The sequence below is a fragment of the Telmatherina bonti genome, assembly GCF_933228915.1.
Source record: "Telmatherina bonti genome assembly, chromosome: 5".
NCBI lineage: Eukaryota > Metazoa > Chordata > Actinopteri > Atheriniformes > Telmatherinidae > Telmatherina > Telmatherina bonti.
In genome coordinates this window covers 23,775,240-23,796,594 of record NC_136623.1, presented here as the reverse complement: position 1 = coordinate 23,796,594, position 21,355 = coordinate 23,775,240, and the positions used below count along the sequence as shown (strand labels likewise).

Sequence of the window (21,355 nt, the reverse complement as noted above, 5' to 3'; positions counted from 1 at the left end):
GGGGAGAAGCCCACCCATCATTTGTCACATTTTACAAGCTGCTGGCCAGGCTGTACATTGAGGAGCTATCGCAAGGTCCTTTAAAGCTGATGTGCTTGGGGCAACATATGCTGTGTATACATCCAGACTCATACAGGGCCTTTGATATCACAAAAGCCTTCTGTAATTATGATTGATTCTGCTTTCATGTCTGTCAGTTACATGCATCTATAATTCATCTGCTTCATCCTGCCTTTGTTATCTTACAAGCTCACTATTATCTCAGGGATACGGCCTGTGTGTTTGTACTACATAAACTGCATGCGCCTGTCTATTTGTGCTTATGTTATGTGGAGCACTTTGATACATCCTCTTTCATCTTTTTTCCTTACAAAAATACCACGTACTTAAGAGAGCAGAATTAACACCTGAAGAACAACTAGAGACATCAGACCCCTTTACAAAGACATGACATATCCAGTCACAAATGTTCTACTTTCCTTTAACCTACTTTGTAAATTTCCAGGACCTTTTTTTCTTGTTAACGTTATGATTTGACAGCAAAGTTTTTACTTACACACTAAACAAATCTGAAATCTGAATTAAAAAGTGTCCAAAAAAGAAGTGATAATTGGATATGTTCCTAATAACAATAGAAAATAGGAAATATAGTGCTGTATACATAGTGGTAAAGGGGACGCTGCTGGAGGTTGGAATTCAGAAGAATGAATTGTTACTAAATAAACAACTGGAGGAGGAAAAAAAACACCTAACAATTGTGGTGACATCTAAAAGAAGAAAATGGAGAGAACAATATGTCAGGGATTATATTAATCTTTGGAAATATATAAAATAGTAAACCCCATATTATATCTGGGAAGACAATAGTCAGTCACATCAGTGCAGACAGCTGGCAAGGCATGTTTTATTCACTGCTGCCAGATCAGATGCAAAAGTTGTTTTTTTTTAAAGATTGCATTCAGACTTCTATAATAAAAATGTAAAAATAACATCAAGTGAGCAACATTTTCTTTGTAAATTAGTTTAGACTTATTCAGATTTTATGTGACTCGAAAATGGTAATGAAAACCCAGTTTCTGGCGGTCACATTTTACATATTGAACATGCCTTAAATGTGAACATGGAGAATAAAGAGAAGAACTTCTGGCACACTTTTACCTACTCTTAGGCCTGCGGTATTAAAACCTTACACAGTAAAACAAGTTACCTATTTATTTTTTAGTCAGTTTGCTCTTAAACATCAAGCCTAGTGTGACTTATTATACACATATAGTTTATGAAATATTTGGTATCATTTTATGATAAAACTTTGCACAACAGAATCTCATAATTGTCTTTTGCCCCTGAGTAGATACCACCAGAAAGTAGAAGAAAACACTCTCATAATTTTGATAAATGAATGGTAAATATCCCTAAAAAAAAAATCTTAATTTTGTTCTATATTTTATTAACATGGACAAATGAAGACCTCATATTTAAAAACTAATTTTATTACTATGGGCATGGCCTTAAAAGGTTCAATTTCAAGTTTAGTAACATGAGTGTCTGTGCAATTGAAAGTAGAAAAAAATCACTGTGACCTTTTAATTAATTTTACAGGTATAGAAAATGGATGTGATACTTTTATCCATGAACTTTACAGATTTTATGAGCTTTGTCATTTATGATGTGAAAATCCTGATTAGCTGCTTCTGACTAATGGAACATTGCTGACTGGCCTATTGCCATCACTCACATCGAGAACACGCCCACATACAAAGAGGACTGAGAGATGCGTAACCCATGAATTCATGACAAACACACACAAATGCACACGAACACGCAGGCTTTTCTGAGCATGTCTTTGTGCTTCTCCGCAGCACAGATGGCTGAATAGTGGGTGTCTTCCTGACCCTGAACCTTTCCTTCACTCATTCTCTATTTTCCTTTTTTTGTTGTTCCTGTCTTCTCTGAAAGCTAAAATGTGATGTACTATCGCTGCACTATCCTTGTTTCCTTCTCTCCCTGCTCCCTCCCAGTTTTCACACAATGTGTGACACTCTGTTATTTGGCCTTCCTTCCAAGACTAGTGCTAAATGGTCAGATAGAGTTTAGGGGCATTCATCACTGTAATCATGTTACTTAATTATTCATAGGATCCATCAGACCTCTTCCTGGTGTGGCATGTACTTATGAGAGCAGCAACATTAGTCTGGCAGGAGCTTCTAGTGCAAAACGGGCAAAGGAGGATAAAGCAGGTTAGTTCTGTGGACTGATTCATTATCAAACATCTTTTACTAATGGCTTGTTGAGGCCATTAAATTACCATCCAGAAGAAGATGGTGGACAAAACATAAATTACCACACTGTGCTTTAAGTCGTGTTCTTTAGTTTTCTACAGCATTGCTGTAAATTTACTTACTGAATGCAAAACTCTTCCCTCTTCAGTACTTGATAGCCAACCATTATGGCAGACGGTTTTAGTTGCAGAGATGTGCAAACATCACAGGCTAAGTCAGGCTTCATCATTTCAGATTATGGTGACCAGAATCCAGCTGGGCACACTGGGAGCAGATGGCCCTGTAATCACCAGAGTTCATCCAGGGCTACAGCAGCAGCAAATACCAGCTCGCAATATTAGATTTAATTTCAAATATAGCTTAAAATATAGGACATGTCAGCTGGCAGCACTGTACTTCATGGAAACAGAGGTTTGCAGTGCTACCTGGTTTATAATCATAAGTTTTGGGAGTAATGTCAGCAGCTGAGTGAGCTTCCTCAAACTTTTAGTTTATATATTTCCACCAAGCACTCTATAAACTGCTGCTTTTGGGTAATGGAACGCGTACTTCCTCTTTCTAGATCCAACTTAGTTCAATACAGGCTTCTTTGATGTACGGTCGGCACTGAGGGACCAGAAGCTCCATATCCACAGGAACAGAGATTTCCGCTTTCCCAGGTGGGACACATATTATTATAATAAATATCCCTTCCAACATACCCTCTTCCTCGCTTTATAATACGCTAAATGATGCACACATCTACATTTTACTACCATTGTGCAGGCAATATTAGAACAGCCATGTTTCCTGCTGTCCACTTCTTGTTTTGTTCACATCCTGCCTTTCAGTATCTCCTGTACATATTATCCAATGTGACAATAAGCAACACACAAAAGGAAACTCCCACAGTTACAGATTTAATTTGATGTGTGGTATTCCCAGTTTTACGGAAAGCAGGTATTGAACAATATTCAGAATGAAACAAGTGATTGTGATACTTGTGTTATGTAGAGTAATTCAACATGTCTGTCTCTCACAACCACCCACATTTCAACAAATGCTTCAGCACAGTGACGCCACACTATGCATGTTATTCTCCCCCTACAAGACAAGAAAACCAAAAAAAAAAGAAAGAAAAAAACCAGCAAAACACATTGCACAATTGGTTGTATTCACTACACAACCACCTCCTGCAAATATGTGGGAGACACATCTGCGTAATAGTGTTCCAGAAAAACATTGATACATTTCTGCTGTTACACAACACAGCTGAACATCCTTCGCAGTTCAGCTAAACAACATGGGAATGCCAGCATGTTAATGCCAAACACTGTGAGCTTGCAGATGCAATTTCAAGCTGAAGGGATACCTCAGGGGATTGAAGGAATCAACAGCTTAAAGGAGATTTGAGCACTGCAGGTTCATCTGAATCATCCCAGCATCAACACAATTGACTCTGAATCATGGATTTTCTGCAGGGAGCTTAAAAAAGGAACAAATCTGTATTAAATAAATTCAAAGCGCTTGAGCCATGATGGTGCAAATTTATATTATCAAGCACAATGAGGATTAGGTGAATGATGATTGTTGAAAGCTAAAATGTATTACGCAGTAAATTCCGAAAGATACTTGGTATCTGTTGCTGTAGGGGTTAAAATGTCTAAATTCTGGCACATAAAATTGAATTTGTATGCTTCAGATATATATAAACATCAAAACATGCCGACAGCAAGAGGAAAAGTACTTCAAAATATAAACATGTAAAATTTAGAAAAAGTGGGAATAACCACTGCCTGACTTTAATCTTATAATCCACCCTGAAACAAAAAAAAAAAAAAAAAAACAAATTTAGGATTTCATGGAAATTTAAAAGCCGCTACACTTTAGATGTCCAACAGAGGAAAGAGTATTTTTGGTTAACTGTATTTTATAGCTGAATGAGACAATTGCGTAGGTGTGTGAAGAGAGGAATGTGGAAGAGTTTACGGTTGAACAGTTTAAGTTGATTAAGGGAATCTCATAGCGCAGCAGAGAGCATGTTTAGGTGAAGAAACTGGAATAATTGATTCACTTAAAGACAAACTGTCTTTCTGCAGTTCTCCTAAAAAAAAAACCAACAGGCAGCTCACATCAATAAGACCTAATGCCTCCTCTAGGCTCTTATCTTGCACTCTGGGCCGTTAGCTGTCTCTCAAACAGCTCACTCTGCCTTTCACTCTGTTGTCTTTGCAACAGATCTGGAGTCTCTTTTCCGGGATATTTTCTTTGGGATCTGCATGCTATCTCCCAATGCATTTTTTTCCAACACTGTAATTTATACAGATGTTAGGAATAAAATGTAATGCATCTTATATGAAGGGCAAGTAAACTTTAGACTTTAAAAAACAAACACTTGTGACATCAACATGAACATATTTGTCAAATTTATATTCTTTTGAGGAAATTTCAGGAAACTGTAAATAGCATCAAGTCAAATAAACATGTCTAGACTGTAATGAGAGTTCATAATTAGTGGCAAGACATTAAAGCTAGCAAGGGGTTTGTATAAACATTGGAGACAAATGAGCATTTTAGAAAATAGCAACCCACAAACGGCCAATTAAAAGTTTAAAAGTTGTCTGGTAGATGTGTCAGGCTTTACAGGGTTAAGTTCTGCATATGCAGAGATGCAGCTGGAAAGGAGAGGGAGGACTGGAGGGAACAGGGCTTACAGCATTCATATATCTCTTTTCTATTTATGCACATATAAAATTTTGATCACACTGTGCAGGCTCCCATGAGAGCCTGTCTAGCAGATGCATCAAAGAAAATAAGCCTTTGAGGTTATGTATATGTTGTGGGAACCTTTAGAAAACCAGAGCAGAGTTGTATATTGTATATTTATAATTGTCATAATATTTACATGTATTTTTCAGATGGAGGTGTTTCTAGGAGATGAAAACCTGATCTCCTAGAAACACATTTGTAAAGTACAACGTACATAGGTAATTGTACTTATAAATCAGTGTGTATCTAAAGGCCTCTTTACTCCATGTTGGTTTATTGCTTTAATTGAAAGGCTTGTGTATCGCCAACATGGGAACAAACGAGTCTTTAACTCCCACTGAGATGTCAGGCTGCACAACACTGCTCATACAAGAGCCATTTTGAGGGATAACCTCTTCTTCCCGGGTCATGCAGAGATTAAATTGCACTGCACAGCATGTTTGGCCTGCTGTTTGTAGATGCTCTGTTAATGAACATCAGAATTAATGGCTACTGCAGGGACTGACTTGCCACACCACAAACAAAGCAAACCGAGGTTTTCCTGACGATGAATCCGAAGAGGAAGCTGCAGAAACAAAATGCAGCTTCAACAGATCTGCTTTAACATCTGCCTCTCTGTCTATTTCATCTGCTCCCATTGAGTGGAACATACACTTTTTTCTCCATTTTTTATAAGGTTTTTTGCCTTTTTCCTATCAGCATCAGTTGGCCATTGAGAGTGGTTGTCATGGCAACACCACCCACAAGAGCCAGCTACCTTCCCTGTTACCGTAGCAACTGGTTCCCTACAGAATTTCAAGCATGTCACACTTCTTTTCCCTACCAACTCATTATGCGTCTGTCTCTCTCTGCCCCCCCCACCTTCCCCAATGAAACAGTCAGCACATGTCAAGATTGACATTCTGTCCACAGCAGATCGTTGATTGCTGATGGATTGTTGTTTATGCAAAGCTTATGTGTCATTGTAAATTACATGTACTATTCTAGACCCTGCTGAGCTAGACATATTTTTTTTTATCAACATTAATCTTTCTTTTCCCATTATCTGAAATTTACTTCTAAGTTTAAGTAGAGAAAAAAAACACATGATCAGTAGATGATAGTTTTGGAAGAAAAAAAAGTAGCTGCAACAACTAACATTATGAGGCATCTGTTCCACAACAAGTAGAAGAGCACATGTACTGTCCAACAAATCTGCAGTCTCTCTTCCAGGATATGTTACATTGTTGTTATTAATATTATTAAAGTGTAACTAATGTTTTATAACTCAACTATGTGCAATTCAACAAAAAAGGAAAATCAATAATTAGATTCATTATAAAAAAAAAACAAAGATCTAAGTTTTAGTTCTTCAAATTTAAAGATTTTTCCTTTTTTCTTTATTACATCTATTACACCTTACAATCAGTTTGAGGATCTCTGTCCACATTACACCTGCATTAATAAACATTCAGTCAATGAGTACATTGCTGCATTTAAATTTTATTTTAGACTATTATGCAGAGGATGAGGGCAAAGATGTATGTATAGATGGATGGATGTATTGTTGAATGATTGTGGGTTATTTTATGTGAATTTTTATCATTTAAATAACTGCTCTTTTTCATGAAATAAATACATAAATGAATGACATCTATGTATATAGGCAGTTAGACAAATCTTTTTTCTGCAGTTGCCCTAAGAACCAACACCTTACACAATTGCAAATGAAGTAAAAAAAAATATGCCAGAAACTGCAGTTTTTCTATTAAACTGCATCTCAAGCAAACGAAAAGTAAAGACAAGTAAAGACGAGTTTTGGCTTTCATCCAAAAATTATTCCCTGAGGACAACTTTTGAAGATACAAGATTCAATTTACTTTTCATTAGATAAGCTTGACTACATAATAGAAACAAAATCCCTCAAGCTTCTGATAAAAAGTAAAATATATAAACACAACAGCATGACACTAAGCAGGATGAAAAGTAAGGACACATAATCCAACTGATAAAAAAATGAAACAATGTGAGGGCTTTTTTATCAACTAGAAATGCCAAAAGTGTTTATTTTCCTGATAAAGATTATACTTTAATATTTTATTGCTTTAAAATTGTGTGTTAATATGAAAGGACTTTTCTGTGAGACAGCTGAGTTTATTTATGAGACATGCATGTCCTTATGTTTTCTGTCTGCTCAGCGAACTACTGAGCTTCATGGTTAAAAATGGCCTCTTATTCAAGTGTCGATCTCTGATTTACTTTGTCCACTTTGTACATAGTCTGACTGTTAGTCACAAAGGTTTCTGGCTACTAATTAGCCCAAATAATTTCCCACCAATCTGACTAATCTGAGTAATGCACAGACCTTGTTTAAAGTAAATTATTTATCAAAAGGGGAGCAATTCTTCAGTATATATAATTTTAAGAATAAATACTTTCATCATATATACATACTGGAGTTAATACAAAATAAAAGCAGTTAAATTATACATCATGAATAACTATTCCACCACTATCAGTGACTGTATTGCACTGGGCTTTGTCATGGTTTCAGTCTTGTTCATATGTTCCTCTTTGTAAATGTCAGTGCGGTAAATCAGTATGACTTCATCATGTCTTTCTGATTCATACATTAAGAAACTCACTTTCTATTTTGCTGTTTAGTCTGCGTTGTTTCAACAAGTGCATACATTTTACTATTGCAAAAGAAGAGATGTACACATTTAAATGACTGATTCTCATAGATTCCCATAACCCAGCAATGTTGCAATACTGCTGCACTTTCATGTTTCTGTAGGCATCACGCCAACACACACGCTGAATAATTTTCAGCGGTACTTTGGGGCATGTTTTGACAAATCCATTAGCAAAATAATATTTATTCTAACTGAGATCATGTCAAGCCATGATGTCCTATATTATGTTGACTGTTAATTCAGACCAAGGCTACCCTGTTGAGATAATGCGTGCTGGCCGTGCAGTCAACAGGAGATTAAATATTAGTGTTATCTCATTTCCTCTGGAAACAAACTGAACTCACCACAGACTGCCCAGTTACAGAGAATATGGTTTAATCGTTGAATCTATCTATAAGAATGAGCTCTCACCGAGGCAGGAAACTGGCTTTGTGCTTTGAACCCTACAATTATAATCTTATTTACCATCTTAGCTTTTATGTGAGTAGTTTGATGTTAAGGTGCATCACTTCCTCAAAACAACAAAAACAAACCTGGGGGAGGGGGGGTTAAGAATCATTTGGTGGGAATGTATTATCAGTAACACACCCCTCCCAATGCACATAGATGCTGGTAAACACATAATTACAGACAATTATTTGGGTAAATTATGGAATTTCCTTTTTAAATATTTAGTAGAAAATGGTGAATTTAGGTAAACATGATGGACTTCAGGACCGATGAGAGTTGTCTCAGAAATGTGGGGAAATGCTGAATGACCTCACATAAAAAAAAAACCCTCCCAAATGTGCAGAATTATACTGTTTAAAATAGGTTGTGGGTAAATGGGTGGGTTGCTGGTGGGGTTGGGCAGCAGAAAAATAAAAGGGAGTGAGTTTACATGAATTATTCAAGAGCAATCACATACACACGGGGAAAGCGAAAAGATGTCACTGGCCACTGAGAGCCGCTGAGGCAGATGGAGCAGTGGTGTCTCAGCAGGGGAGGGGTGCGTCTGGGATGTAGCCGTGGAGAGAAAAGATGAGGGTGGGATAGAGACAGCAAGAAGATATAAGGAGGGGCCAAAACAAAGGGACAGACATGAGGAATTTTCTTTTGTGTTTAATTTGGTGTCTGGGTCTAGACAGCAAGGAATGGGGTCGGGTAAATAAACACAGGTAGGACAAAGACAGGGCTAGCATCTAGGTGGTGAGCGAGTGCGTGACAAGTGCCAAGCCCTGTCAACAAGCGCGAGCCCAGACCTTTCCAGGGTCTTTAATAATTGATGCTACGTCTGCAGTGTGCCATCTTTATAAAGCAGCTGGTGTGTGGTGAATCTGTGAGTCCAAGTTTCTACTTCTGACTCTTCTATCAGCATAAATACGTCATCTGATCCTGTGTGGCGTGGACAAATATTTCTTCAGTTCAAATAATGTCAGTCTAATTAACCATTCAAATTTAAGTATTTCAAATAAATTCAATGAATATCAAAACATGACCTTTGCTTCAGTATAAGAAAATAAGTTCTTACCATATTGATAAAATAACATTTAGACAACATATTAACTTACAAACCAGCAAATTACAGTTGTTTAGATGATGAAGCAATTTATTAGTTATTTCTCTGATTATTAACTGACCGGAAAGTAAGAAAAAAAGGTTAAGTTTTTGAACAGTACTTAACTGTGAAGGCTCTTTAAAACAACTCATTATATTTCCTGTTCTGCAAGAAAGACTTACTCTGAGGAGGATATGTGACTGGTTTGTCAGTATTACTGGTATTACCCACCTGAATGTCATAAAACCTGGTGGAGAGCTGGATCAAAAACAAAGAAAGAACTATTGAAGTTTGGCTGGATCACTTTAGTTAAGTGCTGCACGGTGGGATAGTGGTTAGCACTGTGGCCACCAGGTCGCTGGTTCAGTCCTTGGCTGGGGCAAGGTTTGGTCAGGGGCCTTTCTGTGTGGAGTTTGCATGTTCTCCCTGTGTATATGTGGGTTTTCTCTGGGTACTCTGGCTTCCTCCCACCATCCAAAGACATGCATGTTAGGTTAACTGGTTACTCTAAATTGCCCTTGAGTGTGAGTGGTTGTTTGTCTCTGTGTGGCCCTGTGATGGACTGGCGAGCTGTCCAGGGTGTACCCTGCCTGTCGCCCAAAGACTGCTGGGATAGGCTCCAACTTCCCGTAACCCTGAATTGGATTAGGCGGTTAGGATAATAAATGAACTTTAGTTAATTGCAAAACACAATAATGACCATGGTGAGGGATGAACTGTAGGCTGGATCTATTGAGATACCAATTTGCGAGTAGTAATTTGCGTGTGCAAGTTCGAATTTTGTTGAACCATGACTTGCTAAGACTGACTGTGTAAATGGGCAGCAAGCGCAATGTGTTTGCAACTGCTGGGTGTATGCACTGCCGCCTTAAAAAGGGAAAGGGAATCAATATGACATAGTCTCTTGTTTCTGATGTAGGCCTCCTTTAATTTTACTATGGATATCATAAATTGATCCACCTATGAACCAGCAGTTTAAAAACTCGCCAGCTCATATCTTGGAGAAAAGAAAGACTGTTTTTCAAAAATAAAAGAATCATGCCTGACCCCATATATTTTGCATATGTGCAAATCATTTGCTCCTATAACTCTAAGAAATTCAGCTACTGTTTGGCCTCAGTTGTTAGACTGCAGAGTGTGTGGAAACCTGAAACAATCCCAGCTATGACACTCAATATCTCCCATTTGCAGGTATAAGTGACTGCTCTCCAAATCCACCCCGAGTTCCTCCAACAGCTCCATAATGGCAATGCTGGACAGGTGATATGTTTTGATGATTGCTTCCTGCTTCATCCCAAAAATATTTACAAGAGGGTGAAAAACGCGTCCTCTGTGTCTCTTTCCTTTGTTTTGATGTTTCCTTCTTGTGACAATAACGCTCAGACTGTTTGCATGTTCTTTTAAAACATGTTAAATATAGGTGCAGTTTTTAGGAGCAAGGTCTCAGGTTTGGTAGATCACATTGTGGGTGCTAAATAAATAAATTTCCATTTTCTCTTCCCATCACAAGCAAACTATGTGGATGTCCCATTTTAAATATTCATTCAGCTGTGTACTGAGGACAAAAGGGAAACATAACATACGTGATACAGGGGAAAAGTTCAAGCCAGGAAATGTAAAATAAAAAAAAAAAAAGTACAAGATGGCCAAGGCACACTAATTTAACTCACGGCCTATCACTGCGCAAAAGCTACTTTTCATAGGACCTGTTTTCATAACTGAATAGATAAACTACATGAAACCTTTAATCATATTTCATAGAAATGAAAAAATTAGCAGTCGAATATCCAAAAACTAGACCAGATCATACTCCGCTAGTCTTATTCAGTTTAATTAACATGGGCTAGATATTCTGTCTTCAGAAAATTCATGTTGAGCAAAGAGAAATTAATTTACAAATGTAACCAAAACACCACATACAATTTTCTGTCAGTTATGTAATATATTAGTAGATATAAAGGGTAATCATCCATCTTTTAATGGATCACAGCTGAGTACACAACTTTATAAAATAAAATAAAAAATCCAAGAGGAAATTGTAAAGCCAATGCTTTATTATGCTCTAAGGTATGATAGGGTCGCTTCATTGTTACCGCTGTCTCGTCAGGGCATGTTCACACTGAGGCTGTTTGGTCCGCTTTAAACACAGCATTGTCCACTTCCAGGGAGAGTACGATTCATTTGGCGCTGTATGGACACCAACCACAATAAAGCAACAAGAAAAAGAAGAAAGTGATGCAGATTATTGTTTTGGGTGTAAAAAAAAAAACCAAAGCCAACAGCATTTGTTCATAAAATGTGTGATTTGCACCGTGCATTAAAATTAGGAACCCTAATGCATGGGTCCAATTTTACCCACCCAAATCCATTATGATGACCAAACCAACCTGTTGATAACTCGTACTGAAATGTGAACCTGACCCATCTGTTTATGTAAAACCTGCAAACAGACCTGTGTGAAAACACATTATGTAACTGGAAATGCAGCCTGTCCCTCCGTCATTACGTTACTTTTCTGTATTTTATTCCTATATTTGATTCATGTTGTTTTGATATTTTCATTTACAATGAAAAACAGAAAAGATGACAACGAATGGCAAGAACTTTCCAATGGAATACTTGTGGCTCTTTAACAGCTTCCACTGTCCTGCCTGGCTCAGTGGCTCAGTGGCAAATATTACTAAAATCTTTTAAAATCAAGAGAGAATCTGAGAAATTTCCCAGTTGTTTGTATAAAGACATAATTAAAGTACAGCATTATGTTTTGGGGGATCAAAGAAAGGTCTGTCTCTGCTAAAGGCCAGGTAACCTAAGTACATGAAATAAATAAGAGTCTTGGCCTTTATTTAGGGAAATGCAGTACTCTGTATCTCTCAGGAAGGTGTCTTCCTTTGATCACTCCCATAAAAAAAAAAAATCAAAAGATTTATATTTCTGCTTTCACTTTAATTGAAAATCAGCTGGTTTTGGGCTACATCCAGCCAGTCTTATCGGAGAGAAGTGGTTAAATAAAACCTTTTTAATTTGATTAGTCTATTTCAGTAGTAGGATGCTGCCTCTATGTAAACGCTGCTAATGTTCAAACATTCAAATTAGTGTGTTTAAAATGGGCTTTCTGTCCTTTGACAGAGCTGTGCAGCAGAGCCAGATTAACTTGCCAAAAATGAAACCCATCTTCCTCCATAACTTTCTAATATTTTTCTGTTGAATATCGAGGCAGGTTTGATGTCTCAGTGGGGCCAACAATCTCATAAACTCAGCCTGTGCTGTCAGGAAATTAGACTTAACAGTCCTGTTTATGTACAACTTCATGTTCCACTATGTCATAAGCTTATTTCTTGCATCTTCCAGCTGCTTGAGCTGAGCAAGGACGAAGCTGGACTTACACACTCTACCCTGCAACCCACACAGGATTCTACATGCTCTACGTCGCTTCTGCTCTCTGCTGCTCAGTTTCTCAAATCAGTTGCTGTGCCAAGGCAATCCTCTCTATCTCTACCAGACCTCAATCTCCTTCACTGTGCTCTCTCTCTACATTTCCTGCTGAACACAGGGGGACATGTGTTATCACCACGCTGCAGATGTCATTGAGGGGGGGGCTCCTCTGAAACCTCCCACTGACTGCAGCAGGACTAAACAGCACTTTTCACCCTGGCGTTTAACTTTTTTCACAGAAATATGACTCATTAGGCTTACAGAGGCAGCCATGCCGGGTGTGAGGACCTCGGGGCAGCAGTGATATCTCTACCCTGCAAGACACCAGAAACGATGAAGAGCTAGATGGGATCAGGGTGAGTGTGCGATTCTTCCAAACCCTCTAGGTGAATTGGAGCAAACCAATGATTTGCAAACAAGCATCTTCCTCTGCACACATCCAAAAACCCACAGTCCCACGTCGGCTTTGAGCGTTACACCACACGGATGCAGGCAATCGCAACTGAAGAGCTCCAAACACAAATTTATTTCATGAATCCTCCTATGCAAGCATTATCTGGGTTTTAGTGAGTAGATGACGAAAGGGAAAGTAATCTTTGGGAAACTGGAAGTTTTTATGTCATTCATTGATTATTATATGCAACCAAGAGCGATGAAAGCAGGAAAAACAGCTTTACTGTATCAAATATATGAGTTTATAAAGATTTCAGGTTGTAGAAGTGGTATAACAAACATTTTTAAACTTTACTGACATTTGTGTCTACTCTGTCCTAACTGACACCTAAATGTAAAAGTACTACAGAAAGGCTGGGAGATTATTAATCTACCTAACTTAGATTTGGTACTGTAAGGTGCAGTGGAGGTGTGGAATATCATTTTTTGCAGAAAAGCTGAAGAAACTTTGTACCTGCAGACACACATAAAAATGTGATTTGCACCAAACACTCGAAACAACTGGCAGCAAGAAAAAAAAAACCCTATGAAATAAAAGGTCCATAACAACACTCTAATCTAAGCAACACAAAGAACTTTTTCAGCGTTGATAGCAACAACGGCCCAAAGGGTGCACTGGTGTCATTCATTAGTTTGTCACCTCTGGTAACAGCTCGGTTGCTAAGGCTTATTTACAGCACTCATTTCCTGCAGCACAACATAGCTCTCATTTCAAAATGACTTTGCAAGCTCTAATCCAGGTCCTGTGTGTGTGCTGTGTTACAAAACAATGAGAAAGGAAGCCGAAGCAGGAAAAGTAAGGGAAACCTTTTTATACAGTCAAAAGGTTCATTTGATGCACACTGTTAGATACATAGAAGACAATAAAAAACACACAGGAATGCATTAGTGGAACCTGATTATCTCCTAAAATTAATTAAGTGAATGGGGTGTTTGTGTTTGTGAGAGAGATCTGCTTATTCTTGCATTTTTTTTCTTTCTTTCTTTTTTTTAAAAAGATAAATCTCCTGTATTACTAAACAGAAAGGCAGATGGGGGTGGGAGGGGCATGCATCTGCATGGCTGTATTCCAACACAAGGCCAGAAATTGCATCTGGTGGTGATGAGGTGGTTGTTGAGCAGGGTCGCACAGGTTATGCAGGGACTTCCTGTTTTTATCTAATCATCAGCTTTGCCAAAAAGTTTTTCCTATATTCCTACATTTCCCTTTCTCACATAATGCCCCCGTTAGCGCCCTCTTTTCTCCTTTAATGCTCAGTGTTTTCATAGCCCATCTACCTTGAGAAATACACAACAAAATTAAATCTGTAGAAAGTTCTAGTTCCAAACCCTCTTTTTAAGTCACATGAGACTATAAATAAACGTTATTAATATGTGATTACTTTTTAAAAGCAAATTTTCTTGTTTTTAAATGTGTTGCTGTATTTTAAAAAATAAGTTCAGTTTTTTTAACCTGTGCTGCAAAGACATTTTTTTTCCAAAATGGCCAAAACTGGACTTTTTTAAAAACATATTGATTAGAGTACATAACAATGACAGAAGATACTACAATGCAGAGCTACTTGGTTGTAATGTTTCAAGTTCCACTGTGTAACATGCAGGAAAATCTACTGTCATATACCCGGGCTCACTGAACTTCTGGGAAGTCTCATGCTCAAATCTGAGCTGGATCCTGTCGGTGTAGAGTTTGTATGGTTTGTATGGTCCTGAAACTGTGTGGATTTTTCCTGGTAACTCCCAGTTTCCTTTTTACATGTAAGGCAAACAAAATTCTCAATTGATTGTAGATTTTATTAAAAGTATGCGTCTGTCTGTGTGTTTGTGGCTTTTTGTGTCTCTGTGTCCTGTACAAAAGTGGGGATAAACCCCATATATCCATCATGACCCTGACCAGTATATCAAATGTAGAAAATGGAAAACTATTTACATCAAGATAGAAATAACTCTCTCTTTATTACTTCAGAACAAGTTTTATATATCCAAAGACCATTTAGTTTGGCCTTGTAGACCCTTATAAATAGTAATCCAGAAGGGACCCAAAATACTAAATCAGAGCAGGCATTCTCTGTTCTTTGTAGCCTTGGTAGTTTGGGTTTATTTAGTTAGTTTTACTGTACAGTTAGTGTAGTTTAATGTCACTATATCCTAAAATGAGTGTGTTTTAAGGTAACCAGGTATTTAACTGGCAACAGATTAACTGGCCCTTTAGTGTTTCCAAGTAATTTCACAGTTCACAGTGCTGTTGCAAAAGCCCTTATGTCTGCAGTCTTTACTGCCAAGAGATTAACAATAGCACAAGAAACAAAATGATATAGGTAACTTTGGAATCATAAGGTTATAAAAACAACATTGTAGGGTGAAACTGTCATACACTGACACTATATAATACAGAAAAAAATCATTTATTTTAATGACTATGCATAGAGATTCCAGGCCCTGTTTGCAGCGCCGCTGAGACATTGCAATAAACAGGAGGAAATACTGCAGCATGCACTTGGTGGTGTGAGCAGGAAGCAGGAAATTGTGGAAAAGAATGATATGAAATTTGTCGGGATTTGTTTACAGCACAGTGAAGATGGTATCTGTGTTTCCTGTATTACTGAGTGATTTAGCTGCAATAAACACTAAACATAAGTGCAACAAACATACAAAAAGTAATAACGAGAACATTTCCGAAGAAATAGATGGAGGCCAATGCAGCTACTTCCTGTGTGGCAGCCATTTTACAAAGATGCAGCACCTGTATGGCTGTGGTGACATAAACGTCCTAATGAGTGTGAGGGAGAGGCTATGAACAGAGTGTCCGACATGTAGAAACACCGGCAGTATGTGTGTATGTGTGTGTGTGAAAGAGATAGACAGAATAACAGAAGAGGGGCTCTGATGCATGTGTGTCTGTATGTAGGCGCTGATTGACAGCACTGAATCACTGACTTTCATTATAAATCAGTTGGTCATCAAACGCATCCTGTTCCTATGAATCACTATATGTCACTGTATCTTGGGAAGTGTGTGCGTAATTCCAACTACTACCACACAATGTCCCTGGCCTTCTCGTTGGTGTTGCCATGATGACAATGACATTCTCTGACTGCTGAGTCACTCTGAAAAAGACTCAGTCAGAGCTGACAGATGAGAGCGATTGCGAAGAACCCCTCAAACAACCAACGCTGTTCGCAAACATCATATCAAGAAGATTCTGGGGACGGTAGGCTTCAGGAGGATTGGATGTGATTTATTTTACCCTGATATGAACAGAATTTAAACTGTGGCAGGTTAAAAACACAACAGAATTGTGTTTAGATGTGAGAAACCAATTTTCTGTTGACTGGGGGTTAATGGGAGGAAAATGTAATCTTTCTGATGCATTGAGCACAATAGATCAAATCTATAAGTCCCAGCTCTTTCGCACCTGAGGTTTACTGGAATACAACTTAAATGCCTGAGTTTTGACATATAATTTGTTTATATTAAGGGAAAACTTTGGGCATAACACACCCTTGCTTGAGTGCAGGTTTTGCTGGAGCGAAGAGGATTTTGGGCTGATTTTTTAATTATTCTCAAAACATAACCTGCAATTATGTGAAAACTGTAAAAGATATCAAAACCTCGTTTTAATCAGGTAAAGCTTTATCTTTTGTGATCTGTTTGAGATGCATGTTTTGATATAACTTTGTATGGTTGGAGTCAAAGCTGTGGGCAGATTTAGATGTCTACATTCCTTAAATGCTTTCTGCATTGGCACCCATAATAAAGGCCTGCACAGTGCAGCTGTGGCTTCGCATGAACCACTTTGGATTGTTATCATTCTTTGGTTATTATGCTACACAATTTTTACCTCACATTATGACTTAAAGTTTAAGCAAAACCCTTCTCAGAACGGCATGTGGAAAAACATCGTAAAGTTCAAATCGATGATGTCTCATTACAATACTCCACCACAACATCTTGATATACAGCCACATATGATAACGTGTGTTTCATGCCATCATTTCACTTTCCATTACGATCAGACTACGCTGTATACGATCACTAGCAGCCATGAAGGTGAATGTCTCTGTGACCTTTTGTGTCAGGAGGGAAACAGTGCATTGTGTCAATTAGCTAAATGCTTTGAGTGCTGCGACAGGTAAGGACTCCTCAAGCTGAGAAAGCAAAAAAGCAATGACGTATGTGACAAACGTCTGTCCATTTACCACAAGATGATGCTGAATATGCATTTCAGGTAAAAATAAATAAATAAATTAATAAATTAAGCTGCAGAGAGATTTTCTAATCCAAAATACTGTGGAAATTAAATTCCCAAGTGTGATTATACACAGATAAGATGCTGTCCAAAAGCAATGATGCATTTAAATATTATACAATATGGGATAAAAATGAATCTACTCAATTCAAGTTCTAATGGAATTAATTTGGAGTAAATTAAAAGGAAGCTGACAGTTTTATTAGAACTAATACCACAGTGTAATCCAGCCAGTCAACCCTCTCACAGCATAATCTTCAGTGTAAACCTTCACGGGCAGGTCTCCTTGTATGAAGCTAAAGCCTGTTCCTCAGCATAGCAGTAATCCCTCTAAGGCTCTTAGAGAAGTGAAATTATTTCAGAATGAAAGGAGAGGCTTTATGACTGTTCAAGACTCACTGTGAAAGATGGCTAATAAATAAACATGTCAAAAATCATTTCAGGATTTCCGACTCAACAGTCAGGAGGCCTCTTTCCCCGCCACACATCTGAAACAGGTAACGTTGGAAAGGTGCATTTGACTTGAACTGATGCTTCAGCTGGAACATCGTGACTCATCCTCCCCCTTCTTCTTCATCTCCTTCAACATCTCCTTTTACATATTGTCACCCCCAGCACCCCCCTGCTCAGGGACTCCAACCTGAACCAAATAAGATGGTAGTCTTTAGATTTGAGCCATGAAAGTCAAGTTTACCAAACACTGAGTCTACTGTAAGTGATGAAGAGACAGACAGAGCTGGGAACAGCCTGTGATCTGACACTGTACAACAATGTCTCCTAATAATGGAGACAGATTCCAATAGAATGGTTTTATATTTCTCATTTGTATCTCTGTATCACACCCATGCACTCTATGCACCAGTGCATAAAAGCTGTTGGCTTTTGCTGGCTCACATGCATTTTTAAGAGAAGCAGATTAAAAAATACAGGTTTTCCAAAACAGAGATTATCCACTGAAAACCTGATGGCTCATACACCACTTTGCCTATTTTTCTATGTTAAAATTATTTTCCCAGTTTAAGATTATTAAATAGCATGTTGCATACATTCCTGATTGGTTTAGAGGATAGTTTTCAATCTATCCAGTTTTCTAGCATGAAGACAGAAGGTGATGGAAAGAGCACTGAATATGCATGGATCCATCATATTAAAAAAAAAAAAAAGCAGGAGCACTCTCTAGGGGATATATGAAAGCTGATTTCCTCCTCTGGCAGGGCCAGATGGGATGCAGTGAGATGGGATTTGATCTCTATCCTTCCACAGAGCAAAAGGCCTGTGATGTCAGATACAGGCCCAGACTTGACGCAGCAAGCCAGATATAAGATAAATCAAATCTTTATGAAGATGATCTGACCTGAAAGCTGACACTACAGCCTTAAATCACAATTCCCATATATCAAACGTTTTATCCACCGCTGGCTTTTGTTTTTATTTTCAATTATTTCCCGATGATTTTCGTCACTTTTGTTGACACAGGGTGGTCTTCCAGGATTCATTTACGCAATTAAACATGCCCTAGATGGATGCGCAATATGGAGGTAACAAACAGCTTTGAATGTGGCATTAAAACACACACACACACACACACACACACACACACACACACACACACACACACACACACACACACACACACACATACAAAAAAAAAAAAAAAAAAAAAAAAAAAAAAAAAAATCAGAAATCTCTCAAACGATCCCCATCGCAACAAAACAGCCAAACTGCAATGCACCGTTGCACTGGATTCAGGCGGTCTGGCTCTTACCTCGACGTTTTCCCACAAGCAATAGGACAAAACAGTCATCAATATTGGGATTGCGGTATGTCCCATTTTCTCGCCTTCTTCTGCGTCTTTTTTCTTAATGAAAATGCTGATGTAAAGTAACTATCTCCAACATAAGCTGCTTGGTTACATCAGCCGAAGTGATGGAGTCGTTCGTCAGTGGCTTGACTGCGATATGTCCTGCGCCCTCCTCCTGTTTGCTCCAGCCAACCCTCTCTCCAATGGCAGCCTAATCTATTATGGGAATGAAGTCTGGCAGAACCAAGCCCTGTTTCTGCGGGAATTCATCAAACACTCAGTCAAGGCGTCTCCACTGTGGCTTGGCAGAGGGCGACATCTGGTGGCAATGGATGGGAATGGCACGGCTCTCATTTTAAACTAAATAAAGAAATGAAGAAATAAATACATTTTTCTGGTCAAGCTAAAGCAGTTGAGCCATCAGGTGGCGTAGTGAGATTTCACTGTTTTTGGCAAAAAAAAACAAAAAAAAAAAAAGAAAAAAAAACAAAACAAAACAAACAAAAACCTTTTGACAGAAAACAACCAAAAATCTCATAACCATTAATATATTCTGGCTAACAAATACAGAGGCTAATTTGCAGATGCTCATGAGCAATGATTTCTCTGAGAAATAATAAGGAGAGAAAAGAACAGAAAAGAAAAGAAAACAAAACAAAGAACACTTCCCTAGCGTATTTCTATATATAGGGTTAGGGTTCTACTCTTTTAAACTGCTGGTGGTGTCTTCTTATTTCTTTGTATGCCATCTGTCAGGAAAACAATAAATAAACGTGAATTGTTGCACTTATTACTAATTACCATTAAACCATTTTGACAAAACTGAAAGCCAATATTTATGACCACATTTATCTTCAAAACAGCCTGAACCTTCTTATGTGAGCTTTCATGTCATTTCTTTATATTATTCAGGAAAGTTCTCCAGAGTTTTTTTTTTTAAATTTTTTTTTTACAGGACCTTCAGCTCTTCTCTAGATATTGACTGCCTTTCGCCTGTTCTCTGTGAAGATGAGCAAATATTACTTTGATAATGTCGAGATTCAGGTTATGGGGTGGATTCTTTGCAACAAAGGATATGTTACCAATGATTTAGACTTCAGTGCTTATGTAATTTAACATACCTCAGCCTTTTCTTTTCCTTAGGAATGATTTCTTGACAGTCATTGTTCAGTGAAAAGTCTGATAGGACTTCAGCAAAAAGGAACCTTTCTGCTCTTCGTTTGACTCTTCTGTTCATCAGATTGAATTTGAACAGCAGTCTTTCTGTGTGGAGTTTACAGGTTCTCCCCATCTATGTGTGGGTTCTCCAGGGGTATTCCGGCTTCCTCTCATCCACAATACATGCATGTTAGGTTTGGATCAAAGTATCTGCCAAATGAGTATCGAGCAGAACTCAGACTGGCTTTATATCTGCTGTGCTTTTGGACACTTCATTTTCTCTGACCCATCTTTCCAATTTCCTAAGAGATCAAAAGACCACACTATGACCCATGCCATAATATGCAGTTATGCTTTAATAGTTGTATTGGAATCCTCTAATAGCTTTAAAAGTACAGTTTTAATATCGACATGGATCTGAAGGTACAACTAAAAAAAAAAAAAGCCACTGCAGCAAGTAGCAAAGTGGTCACATACAATTTGTATTTAGCTATTTTCTCATTTCTAAATGTGTTGGCATGGACATTGTTTTCTATTTTCTTTACATTTTAATAATTTAAAGGTCAACAAATGAACAAGAAACAAACAAAGAAATAAACAAAAATCTAAATAAAAACACACCTTTGAAAATATTTTAATATGGACTGCACTAAAATGAGTGAAAAAGGTGTCAGTGACCACATACATACTTTCAAAATCATAGGAAAAAGAGAACTACCACTGAGAACTGCTTTAAAAAGCAATGAAACATTTGGCAGGAGTGTTTTTTTAATGCTGTCATGAAGTCAGATTATGTTCTCGTACTTGATCCATCTGCCCCTGAGGTTTTTCCTTTTTTTTCCCCCCCACGCGAATTAAAATAATCCTTCTTACAGCTACTTTCACCAATGGCCCATCAAATAGCAGGATCCTCTTGGTCCAAGAAATAAGACTGACCAGAAAGCGGACTGACCTCATGATAATGTCATTTGGAGAAAATCCTGCAGCTGGTCCAGTGAATAAAACTGTTAAGTTCTCTGATTC

At 38.0% G+C, this 21,355-nt stretch overlaps 1 protein-coding gene across 2 annotated transcripts in view; it reads right to left on the bottom strand.

Annotated features, from left to right (window-relative positions):
• Nucleotides 1–19,348, bottom strand: part of aplp1 (amyloid beta (A4) precursor-like protein 1) — a 41,205-nt gene extending 21,857 nt beyond the window's left edge. For both annotated transcript variants that reach the window (XM_079241232.1, XM_079241233.1), the window contains exon 1: nucleotides 19,139–19,348. In XM_079241232.1, coding sequence (XP_079097358.1) covers nucleotides 19,139–19,204 — 66 coding nt within the window. In that variant the 5' untranslated portion in view covers nucleotides 19,205–19,348. The remainder of the gene's footprint in view (nucleotides 1–19,138) is intronic.
• Nucleotides 19,349–21,355: the final 2,007 nt, after the last annotated feature.